This window comes from Bos javanicus, chromosome 20 (assembly GCF_032452875.1).
Source record: "Bos javanicus breed banteng chromosome 20, ARS-OSU_banteng_1.0, whole genome shotgun sequence".
Taxonomy (NCBI): Eukaryota; Metazoa; Chordata; class Mammalia; order Artiodactyla; family Bovidae; genus Bos; species Bos javanicus.
The window spans coordinates 70,809,536-70,830,267 of NC_083887.1; the positions used below are offsets into that span (position 1 = coordinate 70,809,536).

Consider the following 20,732-nt stretch of genomic DNA (forward strand, 5'->3'; position numbering starts at 1 on the left):
CTGCCTGCTGCGCTGAGTCTCACGGGCAGAGGCTGCCCCTTCCTAGGCCTGTGACCTGAGGCAGGGGATGACCCTGGATGAGGCGGACCCTGAGTGAATTAGAGGGTCCTCGTCAGGGTCCTGGAGGGAAATGGGGCCTTGGAGGCAGAGGCTGGACTCAGGGAGTTTGAGGGAGGGGGCAGGGCCCGAGGGCTGTCTCACCCTCTCTCTCCGCTGAGACCCATTTGGGTCCTGGTTGCAGCCTTGGCCGTCCCACACCGTGGCCACAGATCTGATGGTGCCTGGGTCGGGGGGCAAGTACCATGCACCAGGTGTGCCGTCGAGTGGGCACAGGCCGGTGCCGGGCACACCACTGTGGCCCGCCCCACTCCCCACCCACCCCGGGCTGCCCTCCAGAGCTGGCTGCCCGTGCCCTCAGGGCTGCGGTGCCTCCAAGGCCAGTGGCAGTGATCACAGGACGGAACCTGCTGCTCATGAAGGACAGCCTGCTCATCGTCTAAACCCCAGCCAGGCCTCCGGCCACGCTCCCCGGGGCGGGGGGGGGGGGCGGGTCAGAGTCTCCGGGACCCCCTTTCCTCCCTCTTCCCAGCTGCATCCTCTGTACCATTTGTGGCAACTCCTCACAGACTAGGGGTGATGGTCCACGGCCAGCCCTGCAGACACCCCGCCAGCTCCCCAGGGGATCCCCAGTGTCCAGCCACTGCAGGTGCTTTTGTAAGCTTCACAGTTGGGTCTATGTATAACTGGGGGGGCTCCACTCACCCCTTAGGTGACAAACGACACATCAGTATTTGTCTCCCAGCACAGAATCCACAGAGGAGCCAGAGACCACCCATCAGATCCCGAAGAGAGCAAGGGCATTCACAGAATCCACAGAGGAGCCAGAGACCACCCATCAGATCCTGAAGAGAGCAAGGGCATTCTAGAAAAACATCTGTTTCATTGACTACATTAGTATTTGTCTCCCAGCACAGAATCCACAGAGGAGCCAGAGACCACCCATCAGATCCTGAAGAGAGCAAGGGCGTTCACAGAATCCACAGAGGAGCCAGAGACCACCCATCAGATCCCGAAGACAGCAAGGGCGTTCACAGAATCCACAGAGGAGCCAGAGACCACCCATCAGATCCCGAAGACAGCAAGGGCGTTCACAGAATCCACAGAGGAGCCAGAGACCACCCATCAGATCCCGAAGAGAGCAAGGGCATTCACAGAATCCACAGAGGAGCCAGAGACCACCCATCAGATCCCGAAGAGAGCAAGGGCGTTCACAGAATCCACAGAGGAGCCAGAGACCACCCATCAGATCCTGAAGAGAGCAAGGGCATTCCAGAAAAACATCTGTTTCATTGACTACATTAGTATTTGTCTCCCAGCACAGAATCCACAGAGGAGCCAGAGACCACCCATCAGATCCTGAAGAGAGCAAGGGCGTTCACAGAATCCACAGAGGAGCCAGAGACCACCCATCAGATCCTGAAGAGAGCAAGGGCGTTCCAGAAAAACATCTGTTTCATTGACTACATTAGTATTTATCTCCCAGCACAGAATCCACAGAGGAGCCAGAGATCACCCATTAGATCCTGAAGAAAGCAAGGGCGTTCCAGAAAAACATCTGTTTCATTGACTACATTAGTATTTGTCTCCCAGCACAGTATCCACAGAGGAGCCAGAGACCACCCATCAGATCCCGAAGAAAGCAAGGGCGTTCCAGAAAAACATCTGTTTCATTGACTACATTAAAGCCTTTGTGTGGATCACAACAAACTGGAAAATTCTTAAAGAGATAGGAATACCAGACCACCTTACCTGTCTCCTGAGAAACCGGTATGCAGGTCAAGAAACAACAGTTAGAACCAGACATGGAACAACAGACTGGTTCAAAATTGGGAAAGGAGTATGACAAGGCTGTATATTGTCACTCTGTTTATTTAACTTCTATGCAGAGTACATCATGTGAAATGCCGGACTGGATGACTCACAACCTGGAATCAAGATTGCCGGGAGAAATACCAACAACCTCAGATTGCAGATGATACCACTCTAATGGCAGAAAGTGAAGAGAGACTAAAGAGCCTCTTGATGAAGGTGAAAAAGGAGAGTGAAAAGGCTGATTTGAAACTCAGTAATAAAGAAATTAAGATCATGGCATCCGGTCCCATCACTTTATGGCAAAAGAAAGGGAAAAAGTAGACACAGTGACAGAGTTTACTTTCTTGGGCTCCGAAATCACTGTGCACAGTGACTGCAGCCGTGAAGTTAAAAGACGCTTGCTCCTTGGAAGGAAAGCTATGACCAACTCAGACAGCATATTCAAAAGCAGAGACGTCACTTTGCCAACAAACTATGATTTTTTCCAGTTGTCATGTACGGATGTGAGAGTTGGACCATAAAAAAGGCTGACTGCTGAAGAACTGACGCTTTTGAACTGTGGTGTTGGAGAAGACTCTTGACAGTGCCCTGGCCTGCAAGATCAACCCAGTGAATCCTTACGGAAATCAACCGTGAATATTCACTGAAAAGACTGGCGCGGAAGCTCCAATCCTGGCCCCCTGTTGCAAAGAGCTAACTCATTGGAAAAGACCCTGATGCTGGGAAAGGCTGACGGCAGGAGGAAAAAAGGGCGGCAGAGAACGAGATGGTTGGATGGCTTCTCCAATTCAATGGAGATGAGTTTGAGCAAAGTCCGGGAGGCGGTGAAGAACGAGGAAGCCTGGCGTGCTGCAGCCCATGGAGTCGCAAACAGTCGGACACGACTTAGTGACTGAACGACAGAGTTCCCTGTTTAGAAACGTCCAGGTGTGAAGTGTGGCACTCACCCACTGCCTTCTGGAAGTTTCTGGAATCGGATTTTGTTGTATTTTGTCATAAGCCAACAGTATGAAGTTTTTTCCAAGAACACCTTCGTGTTTTACGACACAGTGACTAACACCACTGTCAGCTTTCCGGAGACAGAGCAGCTGTCCACGCGGCAGTGGAGCCCGTGTTCAGGAGACGAACAGTTTCCACTCACTCCAGAAAAGTCTCCCTACCTCGGGCTTCCCTTGTGGCTCAGCTAGCACGGTACTAATCACATAGCTTGCTTCTTCTCCTTTTTTAACTGTTATCCATGCTAGTTTCTAGTCGCTGGAGAAAAACACACTTCCCAAGGCTACGCCCAGTCCCCCACTGGCGGAAACAAGCCGGCTTGAGACCTCGCAGTGCTCACATGGCGAACTTCCAGGAGAGCCACCCACGGTCCCAAGGGTTACCAGCGGGGCAGACCTGAGCAAGTGGGATGGACACAAAACACCGCTGGTGACAGAGGGAGAGCGGAGGCCTCTTTAAATGCTATGGCCACGAAGAAAAGTAATTGCTGACCAAGTTTTGTAATGTTATGAAATATTAACCATTTGTTCAGCCGTTCAGTGTTGCGGAACTCAGGTGTATCATTTGTGCAAGCCTCCCAAGACCCAGAAGCTTCCTCTTTCTACTCAAACACCCTGCAAGCGTCTGGGTTAGGGTGAGACGTCATTAGGGTGACTGCTCTGAACCGTGGCCTTGGGCCTGGGAGGGTCTCTGTGGCTGGGCAGGAAGGTGAGGCCCCTGATCCTCCTGGGGCTGTGAGCCTCTGGGCAGGCCCTTGACCGTCTTGGTCTTCGTGGTGCTTGTAGAGGGCAGGGTGGCTCTGGGTGTAAAGGGAGCCATGAATGGGTGCCAGGAGCCTGCAGGTGGTGCCCCAGGGAACCCGTGGCTCCACTTCTCCCCTTCCTTTGCCCTACCCATGGGATGGGTGATTAACAGAGAACTGGTCTGAGGATTTCCGTTTATGGTGAGAACCACGGAAGATCCCGCAAAGAGAAAGTACAGCCTGGAGCCAAGGAAACCAAGCCCGCAAGGCAAGTGCTGCTGCTGCCCGCTGCCCACCGCCCGCTGCCCGTTGACCACCGCCCGCTGCCCGCTGACCACTGCCCGCTGACCACCGCCCGCCGCCCGCCCGCGCCCGGGAAGGCTCCAGGAACTCCCCTGCGGAATGGTCGAGGATGCATCTGCGCCCCCTTGGTTTCCCCAGGCCCGCCAGGAGGGGCGGTGGTCCATTCTCTTCTTCGCACGAAGTTACTCATTCGCTGCCATGAGCCCCTTCTGGACCCCAGAGCATCATCCCTCGCTGCACGGTCATGGCCCGGGTGTTAAAGCAACCAACCCGAAGAACCTGCTCCCCGGGGACGCCGAACGCACCAGGCCCCCCCAGGGACCCCGCGTTCTGGTCCTCTCCCTTGGTACCACAGAGCCTTTCCACTGTGCGACCCCTCGCGCGACCCCTGCGCCCTGGGAGGGCTGGCGGCGCGGGGCGGGGGAGACCGCCCGGGAGCAGCCGCGCGGAGGAGGCCGGGTCCTCGTCGTACCTGGGCGCAAACACCGGGCCCCCGTCCGCGGCCCCAAGGGCGCGCAGGGGGCGGGGCTGCGGGCCTCCGAGACCCCGCCCCTTCCTCCGCCCGGCCCCGCCCCTTCCTCCGCCCGGACCCCTGCTCCTCCGCGCGATGCCGCGCGCGCCCAGGTGCCGGGCCGTGCGCGCCCTTCTGCGGGCCAGCTACCGGCAGGTGCTGCCCCTGGCCGCCTTCGTACGGCGCCTGCGGCCCCAGGGCCACCGGCTTGTGCGGCGCGGGGACCCGGCGGCCTTCCGCGCGCTGGTGGCTCAGTGCTTGGTGTGCGTGCCCTGGGACGCGCAGCCGCCCCCTGCCGCCCCGTCCTTCCGCCAGGTGGGCCGTCCCCGGGGAGCCTGGGCGGGGCCGGCGGGGTGATAGCGGAGGGGGTGAGGGAGGACGTCCCCGTGTCCCCAGCGACTCACGGATTGTCTCCCGCAGGTGTCCTGCCTGAAGGAGCTGGTGGCCAGAGTCGTGCAGAGGCTCTGCGAGCGCGGCGCGAGGAACGTGCTGGCCTTCGGCTTCACGCTGCTGGCCGGGGCCCGCGGCGGGCCGCCCGTGGCCTTCACGACCAGCGTGCGCAGCTACCTGCCCAACACGGTAACCGACACGCTGCGCGGCAGCGGCGCCTGGGGGCTGCTGCTGCACCGCGTGGGCGACGACGTGCTCACCCACCTGCTGTCGCGCTGCGCGCTCTACCTGCTGGTGCCCCCGACCTGCGCCTACCAGGTGTGTGGGCCGCCGCTCTATGACCTCCGCGCCGCCGCCGCCGCCGCTCGTCGGCCCACGCGGCAAGTGGGCGGGACCCGGGCGGGCTTCGGACTCCCGCGCCCGGCCTCGTCGAACGGCGGCCACGGGGAGGCCGAAGGACTCCTGGAGGCGCGGGCCCAGGGCGCGAGGCGGCGTCGCAGTAGCGCGCGGGGACGACTGCCTCCAGCCAAGAGGCCCAGGCGCGGCCTGGAGCCCGGGCGGGATCTCGAAGGGCAGGCGGCCCGCAGCCCGCCCCGCGTGGTGACACCTACCCGAGACGCTGCGGAAGCCAAGTCTCGGAAGGGCGACGTGCCCGGGCCCTGCCGCCTCTTCCCGGGCGGCGAGCGGGGTGTCGGCTCCGCGTCCTGGCGGCTGTCACCCTCGGAGGGCGAGCCGGGTGCCGGAGCTTGCGCTGAGACCAAGAGATTCCTTTACTGCTCCGGCGGTGGCGAACAGCTGCGCCGCTCCTTCCTGCTCTGCTCCCTGCCTCCCAGCCTGGCCGGGGCGCGGACACTCGTGGAAACCATCTTTCTGGACTCGAAGCCCGGGCCGCCAGGGGCTCCCCGCCGGCCGCGCCGCCTGCCCGCGCGCTACTGGCAGATGCGGCCCCTGTTCCGGAAACTGCTTGGGAACCACGCGCGGTGCCCCTATGGCGCGCTGCTCAGGGCGCACTGCCCGCTGCCGGCCTCTGCGCCCCCGGCGGGGCCAGACCATCAGAAGTGCCCTGGTGTTGGGGGCTGCCCCTCTGAGAGGCCGGCCGCTGCCCCCGAGGGCGAGGCGAACTCAGGGCGCCTGGTCCAGCTGCTCCGCCAGCACAGCAGCCCCTGGCAGGTGTACGGCCTCCTGCGGGCCTGTCTTCGCCGCCTGGTGCCCGCCGGCCTCTGGGGCTCCCGGCACAACGAGCGGCGCTTCCTGCGGAACGTGAAGAAGCTCCTCTCCCTGGGGAAGCACGGCAGGCTCTCGCAGCAGGAGCTCACGTGGAAGATGAAGGTGCAGGACTGCGCCTGGCTGCGCGCGAGCCCAGGTGAGGCACCCGGGGGAGGGGTCGGGGGCTTCTCGGTAGCTCCCCATCTCAGTTCTCGGCCTCTGACCCAGTCTCCCACCCGTGGATCCCGGACTTCATGGAGGTTCTGGGCCTGGGAAGGGGTAGTGGAGAGGGGGACTCGCAGATGGCAGGTGGGGCACCTGGAGCCCCGGTGGGCGTGGCTGCGGGGGTTCATTATCCCTTTCTGACCTCAAGGTTAGCTGCCTTGAGCTATGCTCCCTGATAGAAGTGGGAACTGGGCTGAGAACCCCCGTGGGTGGGGTTGGGAGGTAAGGCTTGGGGTTCCCCAGCCAGCTCTGGTCAGCCATCTGCAGACCCAGTGAGTTCTACTGTGCGTCCACCAGGCCAGGGCCACTGGCGGCCGGTACGAGAGGACCGTGTCCTTGACTGAGGCCCCAGGCTGGGCGGGCACAGAGGGGAGAGCTGGCTGCCGGCCGGGTCCCAGGACAGTGGGCAGCTGCTGGGGTGCAGCGGGACTTTCTGTGAAGCTGGGCCTTTGGGGTCCCTCCCCATGTGGTGGTCTGGGTTTGATGTGGGGCTCCTCCCGTGCAGCCGCGGCCCAGCATGTCCGCAGGGCAGAGCCAGGAGTGGCAGGGCCAGCCTCTTCCGTGCACTCCCGAGTCTGACCCTAAACTCCTGAGAGCCTGGCATCTGGAAGGAGGTGATGGCAGTGCTCTGGAGCCAGGTTTGGCCGCCTCGTCGACTCGTGCGTCAGCTTTTCTCATGAGCGTCTGGTGCCTCTCTTTACCGGAGAGTCTGTTTCCCTGCCTCCCCACGAGGCGGTTTCCGTTATCTAGTTTTTAACTTCAGCCTCTCCTGTCCTGTGAGGACGCGTAGCGTACGTGTCAGGTCGCAGCGCTGAGTCTTTCCGACCGCGTCTGGCGGGCTTGCCGCTGCCCTGAGTCTTCCCGACCGTGTCTGGCGGGCTTGCCGCAGCGCTGAGTCTTTCCGATCGCGTCTGGCGGGCTTTGCCGCTGCCCTGCACCACACTCCTCTGTGCCGACCGGCGAGTCTGGCTGCGTCTTTCCCATCTCCCCGATTTGCCTGCTTTTCCTGTGTCTTTATTCCGTTTCCTGATGTGCATTTTTTCACGTGTGTGTGGGTGTCTCGTCTAGAATTAGATTTGTGTTCTCCGTTGCCCTCGGGATGGTTTCCTTCCAACTGTAGCCTCGCGTGTTGGGGTCAGATCACAGTTGAACTGTCTCCCCGCTCAGCCAGCCATGGCTCAAGGTAGACGTTGCTCTCACTGCTCCCTCGGTCAGTGTGGGCGTGGCTTCACCCCCTCCTCTTTCCTTCGCTGACTATTCACCGTCCTGCCCCAGACCCACCTCCGGGCCCCCTTCCTTGTCCTCTGAGCGGGCTTCGGCTGGTGAGGCCCCGGCTCTGTCGGCGCTGAGGCCCCTGTGGCACAGCATAAACCACAGAGGGCCGCGGGGCGTGTGTCTGGAGCCAGCAGCATTGGGCATTCCTCAGCCCGTGACCGCCTCTGCATGCCTCCCGTGTTCAGCCTGCAAACCCCCGGGCATTTCCAGCCCCTGCAGCCCCGTGGCGATGCCTGAAACTGCAGCGCAGCCCTCCCCAAGCCCCCCGTACGGAGAGCAGCCCCGGCTCCCCCAGTCTGCGTGCGCAGGGACAAGTGCTGGGGCTCCGGGTCCACGTTGTCCGGCAGGAACATACGTGAGCGCCATGCCTCATTCAGAGTCTTACAGTAGCCACAAGAGAAAAGTAAAAAGAAAGGAGAACCTCACTTAAAAACATTTTCTATCAAAGCGCAGAGATCCGGTAGCATCTCTTTAGCCCGTGACCCGGGGAAGCTCCTTGCCGAGTTACCCGCCTTCTCCTGTGCCCCTGCTCCGAGTTGCCGTGGACTCGGAGGCCGTGGGCAGCCGTCCCGGCCCACGGTGGGCAGCGTGGAGGGTGAGCACCGGTGTCTCTCCTCCCAGGGGCTCGCTGCGTGCCCGCCGCGGAGCACCGCCAGCGCGAGGCCGTCCTGGGTCGCTTCCTGCACTGGCTGATGGGCGCCTACGTGGTGGAGCTGCTCAGGAGCTTCTTCTACGTCACAGAGACCACGTTCCAGAAGAACCGGCTCTTCTTCTTCCGGAAGCGCATCTGGAGCCAGCTGCAGCGCCTGGGCGTCAGGTACGCAGGGGGACGCCCGCGCCCGCATGCTCGGACCCACCTGGCGCCGGCCGCCGGGGGTGGTGGGGGCACCATGAAGCAGGCCGCCCAGGGGCTGAGTGCCCGCGCGGCGGCCACGAGCCCTGTCCCCACCCGCCATCTGTGTCCTCTGTGAAGGCCTGGGTGGCTGTCAGTGGACGGGGACCCAGCCGGGACAGGTTGGGGGGCCGCCTGAGACACGAGCTGGGCCTGTCCAGGCGCCCCGCGAGAGGGGTGCCAGCTGAGCGTCTGGGCAGGGGAGGTGCTCTGGGTCAGGAGCAGAGCTGGGGTCCCCGAGTCAGGAGCTAAGTGGGGGTCCCCGAGCACGTGGGCCAGGGTCCCTGAGTCAGGAGCTAAGTGGGGGTCCCTGAGTATGTGGGCCAGGGTCCCCAAGTCAGGAGCGGATCAGGGGTCCCTGAGCACATGGGCCGGGGCCCATGTCCTCCGGCATCTGGGGAGCCTCTGGAGGCCCTAACCGTGGGTCTGAGTGAGGGCACCCCATTCAAGCATTTCCTGGCATGTAAACTGAGGTGGGCAGCCCGGCTCTTCTTGTGGGGCCCCTGCGGCCTGTCCCCCACCTGGTGGATGCTCGAGTCCCACCATGGGCTTCCTTTGGGGCCACCAGCCCGGGGAGCATACTCCCCGTAGTGGCCGGGAGGTGGGAGGACCGCTGCCCATGCTTGTGGGTGGTTTTAGGGTGAAGGCTGAAGCTTACGGGTGACACGGTGCCGGCTGGTCTGTGGGGAGATGATTCTGCTCCTCCTGGGGGTTCCACCAAGTACCCCCTGCCTGTTCCAGGAGGAGGACGTGGGGTCCCTGCCCACCAGCCTCCTTCAGACCCCAGAAGCACTTGGTGGCCAAGCTGCCCACACCCACTCCAGACCCCAGGGTCTCCCCAGCGAGCCGTCCTGTCCAGTCCTGGTCAGAGCTCTGTCCACCAGGAGCCGGGCATGCCGGTCATGAGCTCTGCCCACTGCATGGGCACGGGCGCCCACCAGGCTGACCTGCCCTGGCTGCCCGCGGGCACCTCTGTTTCAGACAACACTTAGACCGTGTGCGGCTTCGAGAACTGTCAGAAGCAGAGGTCAGGCAGCACCAGGAGGCCAGGCCGGCTCTGCTGACATCCAGGCTCCGTTTCGTCCCCAAGCCCGGCGGGCTGCGGCCCATCGTGAACGTGGGCTGTGTTGAGGGCGCCCCGGCACCGCCCAGAGACAAGAAGGTCGCTGCTCGCGTTGCTCTGGGCAAAGTGCATTGAAACCCAGGTCCACTGGCTGTGGCCAAAGTCCCAGGGTGTCTGGGGGCCGCGGTGAGGTCCTGGGGAGCCAGGGGGCGTGGCCGGAGGACTCCTGGGTCCAGAGAAGGAGCTCCCAGTGAGGCCTGTCCTGCGGGGTGCCAGCTGGGCTCCGAGACCCCGCTGTGCCCCCCTGGCTCCTGGAATCCCCCAGGGCAGGGGGGCAGTGTGCTCTTGGGGTGCCAGGGCAGAGGGGTATGTGACATCTGTCACCAGCCTGCCAGGGTCCCCAGGACTTCACCCCTGTGCTTGGCCCCTGTGACTGTCCCCCCGCACCACCCCCCCACCGCCACCCCTGCGTCACCAGCAGCTCCCGCCCCTGCCAGAGCCCCCTGCAGCGATTGGGGTGATTCTACCGTTAGAGACAAAGAGAAGCCATCACTGTTGGTGGGGGCTTGTCCACGAGCAGTGAGGCATTGCTCACCCGCTGTGAGGGTGTTCCCCCAGGAGGCAGCGTCCCTCTTTGCTGGGTGGGGGGACCAGGTGAGGAGAGGGACCCAGGGTGTGGCTGGTTGCCATTTCCACAAGTGGTGTCCGTGATCCCAGGATGGGTCCCTGGGGACACTCTGGGATCTGAAGTGGGCGTGGGCAGCTTGGCCATATGGTCTTTCTGGGGTCTGAGGGGGGCTGGTGGGCAGGGGGCAGCAGAGAGCAGGGGACCTTCGCCTTGTCCCTGGGGGCTGTCTGACCCGAGTCCCCTTGGGGATGGTCTCTGGGGGCTGTCTGACCTGAGTCCTCTTGGGGACGGTCCCTGGGGGCTGTCTGACCTGAGTCCCCTTGGGGATGGTCTCTGGGGGCTGTCTGACCTGAGTCCCCTTGGGGATGGTCCCTGGGGCTGTCTGACCCTTGGTGTTCCCTTGGGGACGGTCCCTGGGGCTGTTTGACCCTTGGTGTTCCCTTGGGGACAGCCCCTGGGGGCTGTTTGACGCTTGGTGTCCCCTTGGGGATGGTCCCTGGGGCCGTCCGACCCTGAGTCCCCTTAGGGACGGTCCCTGGGGACTGTCCGACTCCGAGTCCCTTTGGCCATAGTTGCTCTGGTAACACTGCCATCTGGGCTGGGCCCGCAGGTGCAGCATCTCAGCTCACGGGTCAAGACGCTGTTCGCGGTGCTGAACTACGAGCGAGCTCGGCGGCCTGGCCTCCTGGGGGCCTCGGTGCTGGGCATGGACGACATCCACAGGGCCTGGCGGGCCTTCGTGCTGCCCCTGAGGGCCCGGGGCCCAGCCCCCCCGCTCTACTTCGTCAAGGTGGGTGCCCGTTGCCACCCCTATGGAGAGAACCGGGCCTGCAGGTGACTCTGTGGGTCCGGCCCCGCTGATGTGGGGAGTGACCACCTCCTACAGCCCCATGTGTGCCGCGATGGGTCACCCCCGGTAGAGTCACGTCCATGTTAAACGTGACTCTCAGCTTCTCCTGTGAGCTGCAAGACAGGGAGGGGGCCTGGCTCCCGGGGCAGAGGCTCTGTGCCTCTGGAGTACTCTGGGAGCGCACCCCACTTCCCTGGGGCTCCTGCCCTCAGGGATCCCCTCCAGCGAAGGAGACACCTACTCAGACCCCTGTGCCGGGTGCCCTGTGTCATGCCCTGGTCGTCCGGGACAGCAGCCTGCAGCTCAGAGAGGGCACGCAGGCTAGTCCTGGGGGTGCTCAGAGTCCAGGGGTGTGGGGTGTCTCAGAGAGAGCCCATGGGGGGCAGGGATGGGGGTACAGGGTCTCCCCATCCCTCATGTTCGATTCACCCCAGCATCCGCTGATGGCAGGTCAGGACGAGCCGGACCCAAAGCTCGGGGTTAGAAGTGAACGTGTCCTCAGGCCCCTGTTCCCGCATAGGTGGACGTGGTGGGGGCCTACGATGCCCTCCCCCAGGATAAGCTGGCAGACGTGATCGCCAACGTGCTGCAGCCGCAGGAGAATACGTACTGCGTGCGCCACTGCGCCATGGTCCGGACTGCGCGCGGGCGCATGCGCAAGTCCTTCAAGAGACACGTAAGACCCACAGGGCCAGTGCAGTGCGGGGGGGCATGGTTGCGGGGGCGGGGGGCGCACGCTCAGCACTGTGGAGCCCCTAGGACTACTCTTACCGGTATTCCTGTCCGGTCCGCCCCTCCCCTAGGCCTGACTGCACGTGAGCTGCGCAGAGCGGGGGACCCGGGCGGCAGCAGAGCCACACGGGTGTCCTGAGGTGTTCCCATGGCCACGCAGCAGGACCATGTGTGTGTCCCTTGGCGGGGGGGCGGGGCGGGGGGGCGTCCTGCCTGCGACTCGGAGGCTGCGCTGCCTTCTGCACGCACGTGCGTCATGGGGTGGGCGGCGGGGCACTTCTCCCCCCAGGGATGGGGGTCTCAGGCCAGGAAGGGCTGGAAGAGGACGCGGGCTCTGGGTGGACCCCGAGGCCATGGGGGCTCCTAGCGCTTGTCCCCCGCCCAGAGCAGCGTGTGTACCCGGAGATAGATGTGGGTGGGCTCCCGGGAAGCGCTGGGGAGTGCGCACAGAAAACCTGGGCCCAGGCACCGCTGAGCGTGTTTGTGAGTCCAGGGTGTGTGATGCAGGGAGCTTGGGGGGATCTTGGGCGTCTGACACGGGTCAGGCAGCACCCGCAGGACGCCCTCCAGGCCCCCTCCTCCGACAGGCAGCAGGCTCACCTGTCTAACCTTGTGATACATGCAAGCAAGCTCTCCCTCCCGTCTGGTTTCGGGTGTCTGGGGCCGTTGTGGCGGCCTCTGATGCTACTGGGTGAGGCCCGGCCTTCCGCCGGGTGGGCGTTTGCTGGTTTGTGCCCGGATGTGGATCCAGGCGGTTGCCAGCACCCCTGTGATGCGCTGTTTGTGGAGACAAACCCTCGTCCCAAATCCCGTGGGCAGATTCCAGGCTTGTGTCATTTTAGGAGACGTCACCTGAGAGGTGCCAGGTGCGGCCCTGCGGGCCTCAGGGGGTCCAGCGGGCCGTGTTGGGAGCCCGGAAGGGCAGGGCTGCAGCTTGTGGCCGGGCAGCCCGGTGGGACCACACAGGCCCGTCTCTGGGACCAGGTCCAGCAGACCGGGCTCTGGGCACCTCATGTGTCAGCTGCCCGGCTGGCACGTCCTCTGGGGGAATTGGGGGGCACCCGTCCAGTCTCCCCACGTGGGGCCGTCTGTCTCCTTTGTCGTCTGAGGGGATGAGCCCATGTTCTGGGGACAAGCCTCTGGGCAGTCATGGATGCTGTCTCAGCCTAGCCTGCCTTTGCCGTCGCAAGCGGAGTCTCCGTGAACAGATGTTTTTCATTTTGATGGACCCAGCTTCTCTGCCGTTTTGGGCTGAAACCATGTTGTGCCTGCACCGCCCGCCTGCTGGCTGCCTGACCCCAGTGCTGTCGGGATGTTTGTTATTCGAGCTGCCACGTTCAGGCGGGGCTGGTTTATCTTAATTAGTTAATTAGGCTGCCCCAGATCTTAGTTCCAGCGTGGGGAACGTGGGTCCCTAACCAGGGACTGAACCCCGGCCAGTGCCTTGGGAGCTTGGCATCCTGGCCCCTGGGCCGCAGGGAAGTCGCCGGCGTCTGTTCTGAGCCCATCTTTGTGCTGGCGCCTTGCTGTGCTCCGTCTCTGCTCCAGGCTGGGCTCCTCCAGGCCGGTCTTCAGACTCACTCGTCTGCTCTTTCCCACCTTTAGTTCTAAGCGCGTCTAACCAGGCCTTAAGTTCGCTGGCCTGTTTTTCAGGTGTAGAAGTTGGTTTTTCTCGCAGGTTCCCGGTCTCTGGTTAAGTCCCTCCGCTTTGCCTCTGTTTTGTTAGCAGTGTTATCTTGACTGATTTTTAAAATTCCAGAAACTTGGCGCCTCCCCAGCCCCCGGGCAGGTTTCTCATCTGTCTGTCCTGTGAGAGGTTTTGGTCACACCTGGGCCTGTTTTTCCACAGAGCGCCAGACTTTGTGATTAGGAACTTTAACGTGTGAGTTTGTGAGTTCTCCAGGGTGGGTGGTGTTTCCCTGACAGCGGAGCTGTGACCTGAGTCCTGCAAGGGTTCGTTGTGGACAGCGTGGCGTCTGGCCTGCCTCACTTCCCCTTCCCCGGTGTCTACTGCGAGGGGCCCCCAGGCCCAGCCCCCTGGCTGCTAGGACACGTGCTCGGCTCAGCGTGGCTCCTGGGGTGCCTGAGTGAGGGTCCTTGCTCTGCAAGCCCCCCGGGGGTGCCGTCAGTCCTTGCCCCTTCAGTTCAGTTCAGTCACTCAGTCATGTCCGACTCTTTGCGACCCCACAGATGGCAGCACGCCAGGCCTCCCTGTTCATCACCAACTCCGGAGTTCACCCAAACTCCTCCTTGCTGCTTTGTGGCCCAGAACCCCATAGTCTTTCTGCTCAGTGGATCCCGGCCTTGGGGAGAGGTCAGGGGAAGGCACGATGCACCCCAAAAACCAAGACCCCAGCCCGTCTGTGTCTGCACCTCCCCGGCACCCCCAGCGGCCCGGCATTTTCTGCCCGGTCACAGTGGCCGTGGCCAGCCCCCCAGGCTCTGACCCCCATCCTGAGCACCCATGCTGTCTGGGGCGGGGTGTCCACCCGCCTCACCCCGTCCTCGGCCGGCAGGTGTCCACCTTCTCGGACTTCCAGCCGTACCTGAGGCAGCTCGTGGAGCATCTGCAGGCGATGGGCTCCCTGAGGGACGCCGTGGTCATCGAGCAGGTGGGTATGGGCACCCGCGCCTCGTGGGCTGGCCAGTGCAGACACGCCCCTGCCTTTGGGCACCTCCTCCTACTCCCGGGCCTCCCGCACCCCTGCCGTCCGTGGCCCCTCTGCGCTTTGCTGCCCGTCTTCTCCCTCCATTTTGGCCTTGAGTACACAAGAAGGCGTGTGCACCTCCTCAGGAGGGCAGAGGGCTTGCCCCACAGACCCGCCCCCGACTCAGCCCTGTGGGGACGCACTTCCTGCGTGAGCAGATTCCCCAGCGGGGCCTGGGCCCTCAGGGCTCCCTGCTGCCACGTGGGGCTCCCTGCCGCCTCCCTCTGGGTGCGGGCCCCTTCCCCCGGGCCACATGCCGGCCCAGAGCAGCGTCCACTCCAGCCCCTCGCCCACCTGCCTCTGCAGAGCTGCTCCCTGAACGAGCCTGGCAGCAGCCTCTTCAACCTCTTCCTGCACCTGGTCCGCAGCCACGTCATCAGGATCGGGGGCAGGTAGGTCTGGGCCCCGCCTGCCCGCTCAGCGCCCAGGAGGCGTCCCAGCCCCGTGGCCAGGGCGGCAGCACACGGCCCTCCACTTACGGGACGTGCTCGGGTTCAGAAGGCAGCTGGTCGTTCTCTTAACGTGTGTGAAACCACATCTGCTCTGGTGGCGCCTGTGTGAGACCCCTCTGGGTCCGGGGGTCGCAGGGGTCCAGGGGGCTTCAGGCTCGTGGCCACGGCCATCTCAGGGGTTGTGAACGTGCTCCAGGCTCAGGGAACTTTCTGCCTAAAGGATGTACCTTCGTTATTATTACATTCCAAGTAACTATAATGCTTATGGCAAGGCAGTTCCAGTAAAATATAAGCTCATACGTACTTCTGGGGAGGCACGCCTGCCCACTGCACAGCAGGGCGACTTCTGACGAGAGCACAGGTCTGCACACGCGTGGACATGGCACCAGGGGGAAGAGATCCTCCTTTGCGGGAAAGGCCTGGAGCCTGACTCCTCCCCAGGGCCACCACCCCTCGTGGAGCGGGGTCGTGCCGCGTGTGGCCGGGCAGGCGTGTGGCAGGGCTTCGTGGGGGGTGTGACAAATGTGTTGATTCGCATTCCCCCAGGTGGGAGTGGTGTGTGCACACCTGTGTGTGCGTGTGGCTGTGTCTGTGCATGTGTGTGTATGACGTGAACGTGAGGCTCGCCGTGGCCGGCCCACCTGCTGACCACATCCTGCCCCCCAGGTCCTACATCCAGTGTCAGGGGATCCCCCAGGGCTCCATCCTGTCCACCCTGCTCTGCAGCTTCTGCTACGGGGACATGGAGAACAAGCTCTTCCCTGGAGTCCAGCAGGACGGGTACAGCCTCCGGGCCAGTGGGCACAGCCAGCCCCGTGGCAACGGGCAGGCCCCTTGGCAGCGGGCGTGGCCCCCGTGGCGGCGGGTGTGGCATTGTTGGGGCCCCTCTGTTTCTGGTCTGGGGTGCAGGGGCTGCTGCACAGGGCTGGGGGGTGGTGCTCAGCAGGCCTTGAGCAGGGAGTGAGCATGGCTTGCAGCGTGGCCAGGGCATCTGGCCGGCACCAAGCCTGTCTGCTCCCAGCTCGACTGCTGGGCCCTGCTCGTCCCAGCCGGAGCCAAATCCCACGGACAGTGGTCTGTGGTTGGCTTCTCTGGAGAAGGTCACTTTATTCACATCCGGCTGAATTCAGACATTAAGCCTTGCAGCGTTCACCAGCCCCCGGGAGGACGCTGTGTGTGGGCATACGGCGGTGTGTTCAGGGTCTGCCCTCACTGTGGGGTCTCTCCATGCCCAGGGTGCTTCTGCGCCTGGTGGACGACTTCCTGCTGGTCACCCCTCACCTGACGCGGGCCAGAGACTTCCTCAGGTGAGCCCCCTGTGTGTGCTTCTCTGCACGCACCTCCCAGCACACGTCCTGCAGGCGTGTGAACACGGTCCTCCCGTGCGTCCCTGCGCCTCTGGGGAGCGTCCTGCGGTGCAGTCCCAGGGCTCCAAGAGCCTGGCGTACAGTCCCAGCGTCCACTCACGCCTCAGGGCTGGTCCTTGGGGCGCCTCTGCCACCAGCCACCCTGGCCCCTGATCACGAGCAGCAGGTCGCTCCGCAGAGCCGGGCCGTGTCCAGCCTTCCGCGGGGGCCCGCGGTCCCAGCCCACCCTCAGCGGCCCGCCTGCCTCTCTGGGTGATGCTGCCCAGCGCCCCCGAGACACCCAGTACAGCCCTGTCCGTCCAGCGCTCACACGGCGCCCGGCCTCAGGACGCTGGTGCGCGGTGTGCCTGAGTACGGCTGCCAGGTGAACCTGCGGAAGACGGTGGTGAACTTCCCCGTGGAGCCCGGGGCCCTGGGCGGCGCGGTGCCCCTGCAGCTGCCGGCCCACTGCCTGTTCCCCTGGTGCGGCCTGCTGCTGGATACCCGCACCCTGGAGGTGCATGGCGACCACTCCAGGTGAGCGACGGCCCCAGGCCCTGGGGTCAGAGGCCACACGGTGGGCGGCGGGCACCGGCTCTCCGAGGCAGCGGTTTTCCGAACGTTTTTCATGAAAGGAAACCATATAGCGGACTCGGGCGCGAGCGTGTTCCCTGGGGAGGCGTGTGGCTGTGACCTGGAGAGGCAGGACCTGCTGGACACGAGCCCCAGGTCTCACTGGGCTCTGGGGTTCATGGTCCCCTCTGGTCCGTCGGGGATGGAGCTTCGGGACACGTGGTCGGCTCTGTAGGTCCCTCCCTGGCCGATCCCTCCCGCAGCCTCTCCGGGGCACGTGGGTGCGTCTGCGCCCCCAACCCCCACGTGGTCACCCTCTGTGTTCAGCGTTTCAGCGTCTCTTCCTGGGGCCCCCGTCCCAGTGGATTCGGGCCCCCCTTATGCGCTCTTTGACCTCAGTCACCATTTCCAAGGCCTTGTCCCTGCACGGCCGCGGGGGCGGGGCTCAGCCTGTGAGTTTGGGGATGCAGTTGAGCCCCTGGTGGCCCTCTCCCCTCCCCCCACCCCGCCCCGCCCTGGGATGGTGCAGCGAGCCCCAGGCTTTACACAGACGTGGAGGCCCGAGGAGCACTGTGGATGCAGGCGTGTCCTCTGCTCTGTGAGTAATGAGCAGTTTCAGGGCACTGCTGGATGGGGCTACCCTGTCCTGTGGTGCTAGCCCAGTCCTGCTGGGGAGCTGGGGGCTGCCCCCGGCCCCTCGCCGGGCGCTCCCTCGTGGGGCGCTCCCTGGAAAGACGAGGGCGCTCCCTGGACGGACGCTTTGCGTCTGCGGTTCCGTGTGTCCACATGCTGCTCCCGACACCCCCTCGCGTGTCCACACACCGGCGAGTCGTGACCCACCCACTGTCGTGCCTGGCTGCCTGTGAAGCTGTGACCGTGGGGGGGACAGGCAGCCTTCCTGGCCAATCAGTGTAGCCGAGGGGCGGGACATCCGAGTGTGGGTCAATATGGGGTGGACACACGTGCTTCCCAGGACCCCATCCTGTCTCACAGTTACGCCCGGACGTCCATCAGAGCGAGTCTCACCTTCACCCAGGGCTTCAAGCCCGGGAGGAACATGCGTCGCAAGCTGTTGGCGGTCTTGCAGCTCAAGTGCCATGGGCTCTTCCTGGACCTGCAGGTGGGGGGCGGGGCCGTGGGGCACGGGGGCAGCTGGCACCCCATGTGTTATAGATCCTGGGGGGGTGGGTGTGCGGGTGCACGCCTGTGTGTGAAAGGACATTAGTCATCACACGTGTATGTATGACCGAGCGTGTGGGTGTGTGCGTGTGCCTGTGTGTGAAAGGACATTAGTCATCACACACGTGTGTGCTCGTGTACGTATGACCGAGCGTGTGGGTGTGCGTGTGTGCCTATGTGTGAAAGGGCATTAGTCATCACATACGTGTGTGCTCATGTACGTATGACCGAGCGTGTGGGTGTGCACGTGTGTGCAGCTGTGTGCATGCATGTGCCCACAACCCTCACCCAGCAGTCCTCGCCTGGCCCCTGCTTGTCCCCGTGGGGCTGGGCTGTCATCCTGCCAGGCTCCCGCCCTCGCCCTTCCCGCGGGCCTGGCCGCCTCTGAGGGCCCCGGGGGACCTGGTGGGTTTCCCCGGAGATGCCTCCGGGTTCTTACCAGGGCGACCCTTTCTCCTGCTCCGCTTGATGTGGCCGTAAAGCAAACTCAGGAGTGCAAAGCCAGAGGCGCCACCAGCGTTTTCTCCTCTTTTCTTTCTGAAGGTGAACAGTTTGCAGACGGTCTTCACAAACGTTTACAAGATATTCCTGCTGCAGGCCTACAGGTGCGTCGGGGGGTGGGGCGGGGCCTCGGCCGCAGTGCCGCGCTCGCCCGGGGCGGCGGGGGCACGCTGCTCCCGGTGCGAGGAGGCAGCCCGTGTCCTCGGGGTCCTCGTCCACCCTGGAACGCTTCTCTTCCCCAGGGAGCACTCGGGGCCTGGCCGTAGGGGTCGGGGCGGGGTGAGGGCTGCAGGGCCAGGCGGGGCGGGTCAGAGAGCAGAGGTCAGTGCCTGCAGTGTCCCCCAGCCCTCAGGTGCCCCCAGGAGGGGCAGCGGGAAGCCGCGCCAGTCAGCGCAGACCAGCTTCCGGAACATTCCCCGCCCTGGGGCCATGTCCCCCTCCAGAAGCTGAGCCGGGGCGCAGGCAGCTAACCGTGGAGTCCGGGGCTCATCCACCCGTAACGGGGACCCCGAGCCAGGCTCAGCCTGAGTGGTCTCCCTGGAGCCCCTCGCGGGCAGCGTGGGGGGCGTGTCCTGACGGGGCCACCACCCCCAGGTTCCACGCCTGCGTGCTGCAGCTGCCCTTCAGCCAGCCGGTCAGGAGCAGCCCCGCGTTCTTTCTCCAGGTCATCGCCGACACCGCATCCCGCGGCTACGCCCTCCTGAAAGCCAGGAACGCAGGTGCTCGGGCGCCCGGGGCTGAGGGCCCGCGGGGGGCGGGGACTCGGGCTGCACGCCCCCCACGCCCCGCGGTTGAGCCCCTTGTTTGTGGAGGTTTCTTGGAGAAGTTGAAGAAAACACCTCTATTGTCAGAATTCCCCGGGCTCCTATCGGGGTGGCTCCTGAAACAAAATGGCTATTTTACCGCCCCCCAACATTGTCCCCAAAACCGCACTGATGCTCTCCGCCTGCAGGGCCCCCGGGCTCCCGGGCACAGCGTCGGGCGGGGCCTCAGTCTCCTGTGTCCCCAGGGGCGTCACTGGGGGCCAGGGGCGCCTGCGGCCTGTTCCCGTCTGAAGCTGCGCAGTGGCTGTGTCTCCACGCCTTCCTGCTCAAGCTGGCTCGCCACCGTGTCACCTACAGCCGCCTGCTGGGGGCCCTCCGGACAGGTGGGTGTGGGCGGGCACAAGGTGGCCTCTTCGGGCAGGTGGGTGGGTCCAGGAGTCCCCAGGAGCCAAGGTCACAGCCCTGCCCCGCCCAGGGCACACCCACCCGGGTCACGCCACCTCTCACTGTGCTTCTCGGGGCCTCTTCTCCCCGCGGCGTCTGCCCGCCAGCCCCCTACCTGCGTCCCCTCAGGCGCTGCCCAGCTGCCCCCGTGGCCCCGGGCATGATGGGTTGTCTCCCCCTGCTGAGGCTTGCACCCCCAAGCCTGCCGGCGCACAGCTGGCCCAGCGTGGGTGCCCGCGTGGCCTCAGCAGTGTGCCCAGTGAGCGGCGGTCTCTGGCATCCCCCGCGAGGAGCTCTGAGTCCAGTCCCCCCACAGCCCGAGCACGGCTGCACCGGCAGCTCCCGGGGCCCACACGGGCCGCCCTGGAGGCGGCGGCCGACCCCACCCTGACCGCAGACTTCAAGACCATCTTGGACTGACTGTCAGCCCTGCCCACAGCCAGGGATGGGCTCCGGAGCCCACGGGAGGGGCCCGCTCCACGGCGAAGCCTGGGCCCCCTCCGAGAGGCCTGGAAAGGGGGGCCGGCCCCACCTCCTCATGGGAGTGGGGCCGCTGCTCCTTGGCCCTCCAGAAACCATCCATCTGCAGCGGCTGACCGCCGGGCCCAGCGAGACGTGTGGGAGAGCCTGGCGGGGCGGTCAGGCGTCGAAACAGGGAGTTGGGGGGTTGTCACCCCTCTCCCCTGCCCTATAGCGAGGACACACGTCTGTCCAGCGGCTTGGGGGGCGCTCGGGGGCCAAGTGGGCCCTGCCTGCCGCTGGCAGTGCCCCTGCGCCCCGCCCGGCGCTCGGTCCACGCCTGTCTCCTCCACCCGCTGGGCTTGAAGTCCAGCCTGCTGGGCCTTCCCTGCAGTCCGCTGTTGGGGGCCCCGCCGTCCCCCATGCCCACCTGCCCCCCTAACCTCCGCGGGCAGCTGGTCCCCACCCAGCACCGGGCCGGGGTCATCTGCGCCTCCTCCTATCCCCCACCCCCACGTCACCGTGGCGAAGGAGGCCAGCGAGCCTCCGCCTGCCATCTCCACAGCTTGTTGCCGTTTTTCTCTGGATGTTTGTATTAAAGGGCGTGTCCGTCAGTACCGG

General features: G+C 64.4%; 1 protein-coding gene across 5 annotated transcripts; it reads left to right on the forward strand.

Annotated features, from left to right (window-relative positions):
* Positions 1–4,488: 4,488 nt before the first annotated feature.
* On the forward strand, positions 4,489–20,723 carry TERT (telomerase reverse transcriptase). Of its 5 annotated transcripts, none has more exons than XM_061393921.1 (16): positions 4,489–4,739; positions 4,845–6,177; positions 8,142–8,337; positions 9,394–9,574; positions 10,714–10,893; positions 11,474–11,629; positions 14,202–14,297; positions 14,700–14,785; positions 15,512–15,625; positions 16,081–16,152; positions 16,540–16,728; positions 17,758–17,884; positions 18,487–18,548; positions 19,039–19,163; positions 19,454–19,591; positions 19,969–20,723. In XM_061393921.1, exons 1-16 carry the CDS (start codon positions 4,521–4,523, stop codon positions 20,070–20,072), a joined length of 3,378 nt encoding a protein of 1,125 aa, XP_061249905.1. In that variant the 5' UTR covers positions 4,489–4,520; the 3' UTR covers positions 20,073–20,723. The 5 variants fall into 5 exon arrangements, with proteins under 5 accessions (XP_061249905.1, XP_061249907.1, XP_061249903.1 ...); XM_061393923.1 differs by having other exon boundaries at positions 18,495–18,548; positions 19,109–19,163; XM_061393919.1 differs by having other exon boundaries at positions 19,454–20,723.
* The last annotated feature ends 9 nt before the right edge of the window (positions 20,724–20,732 follow it).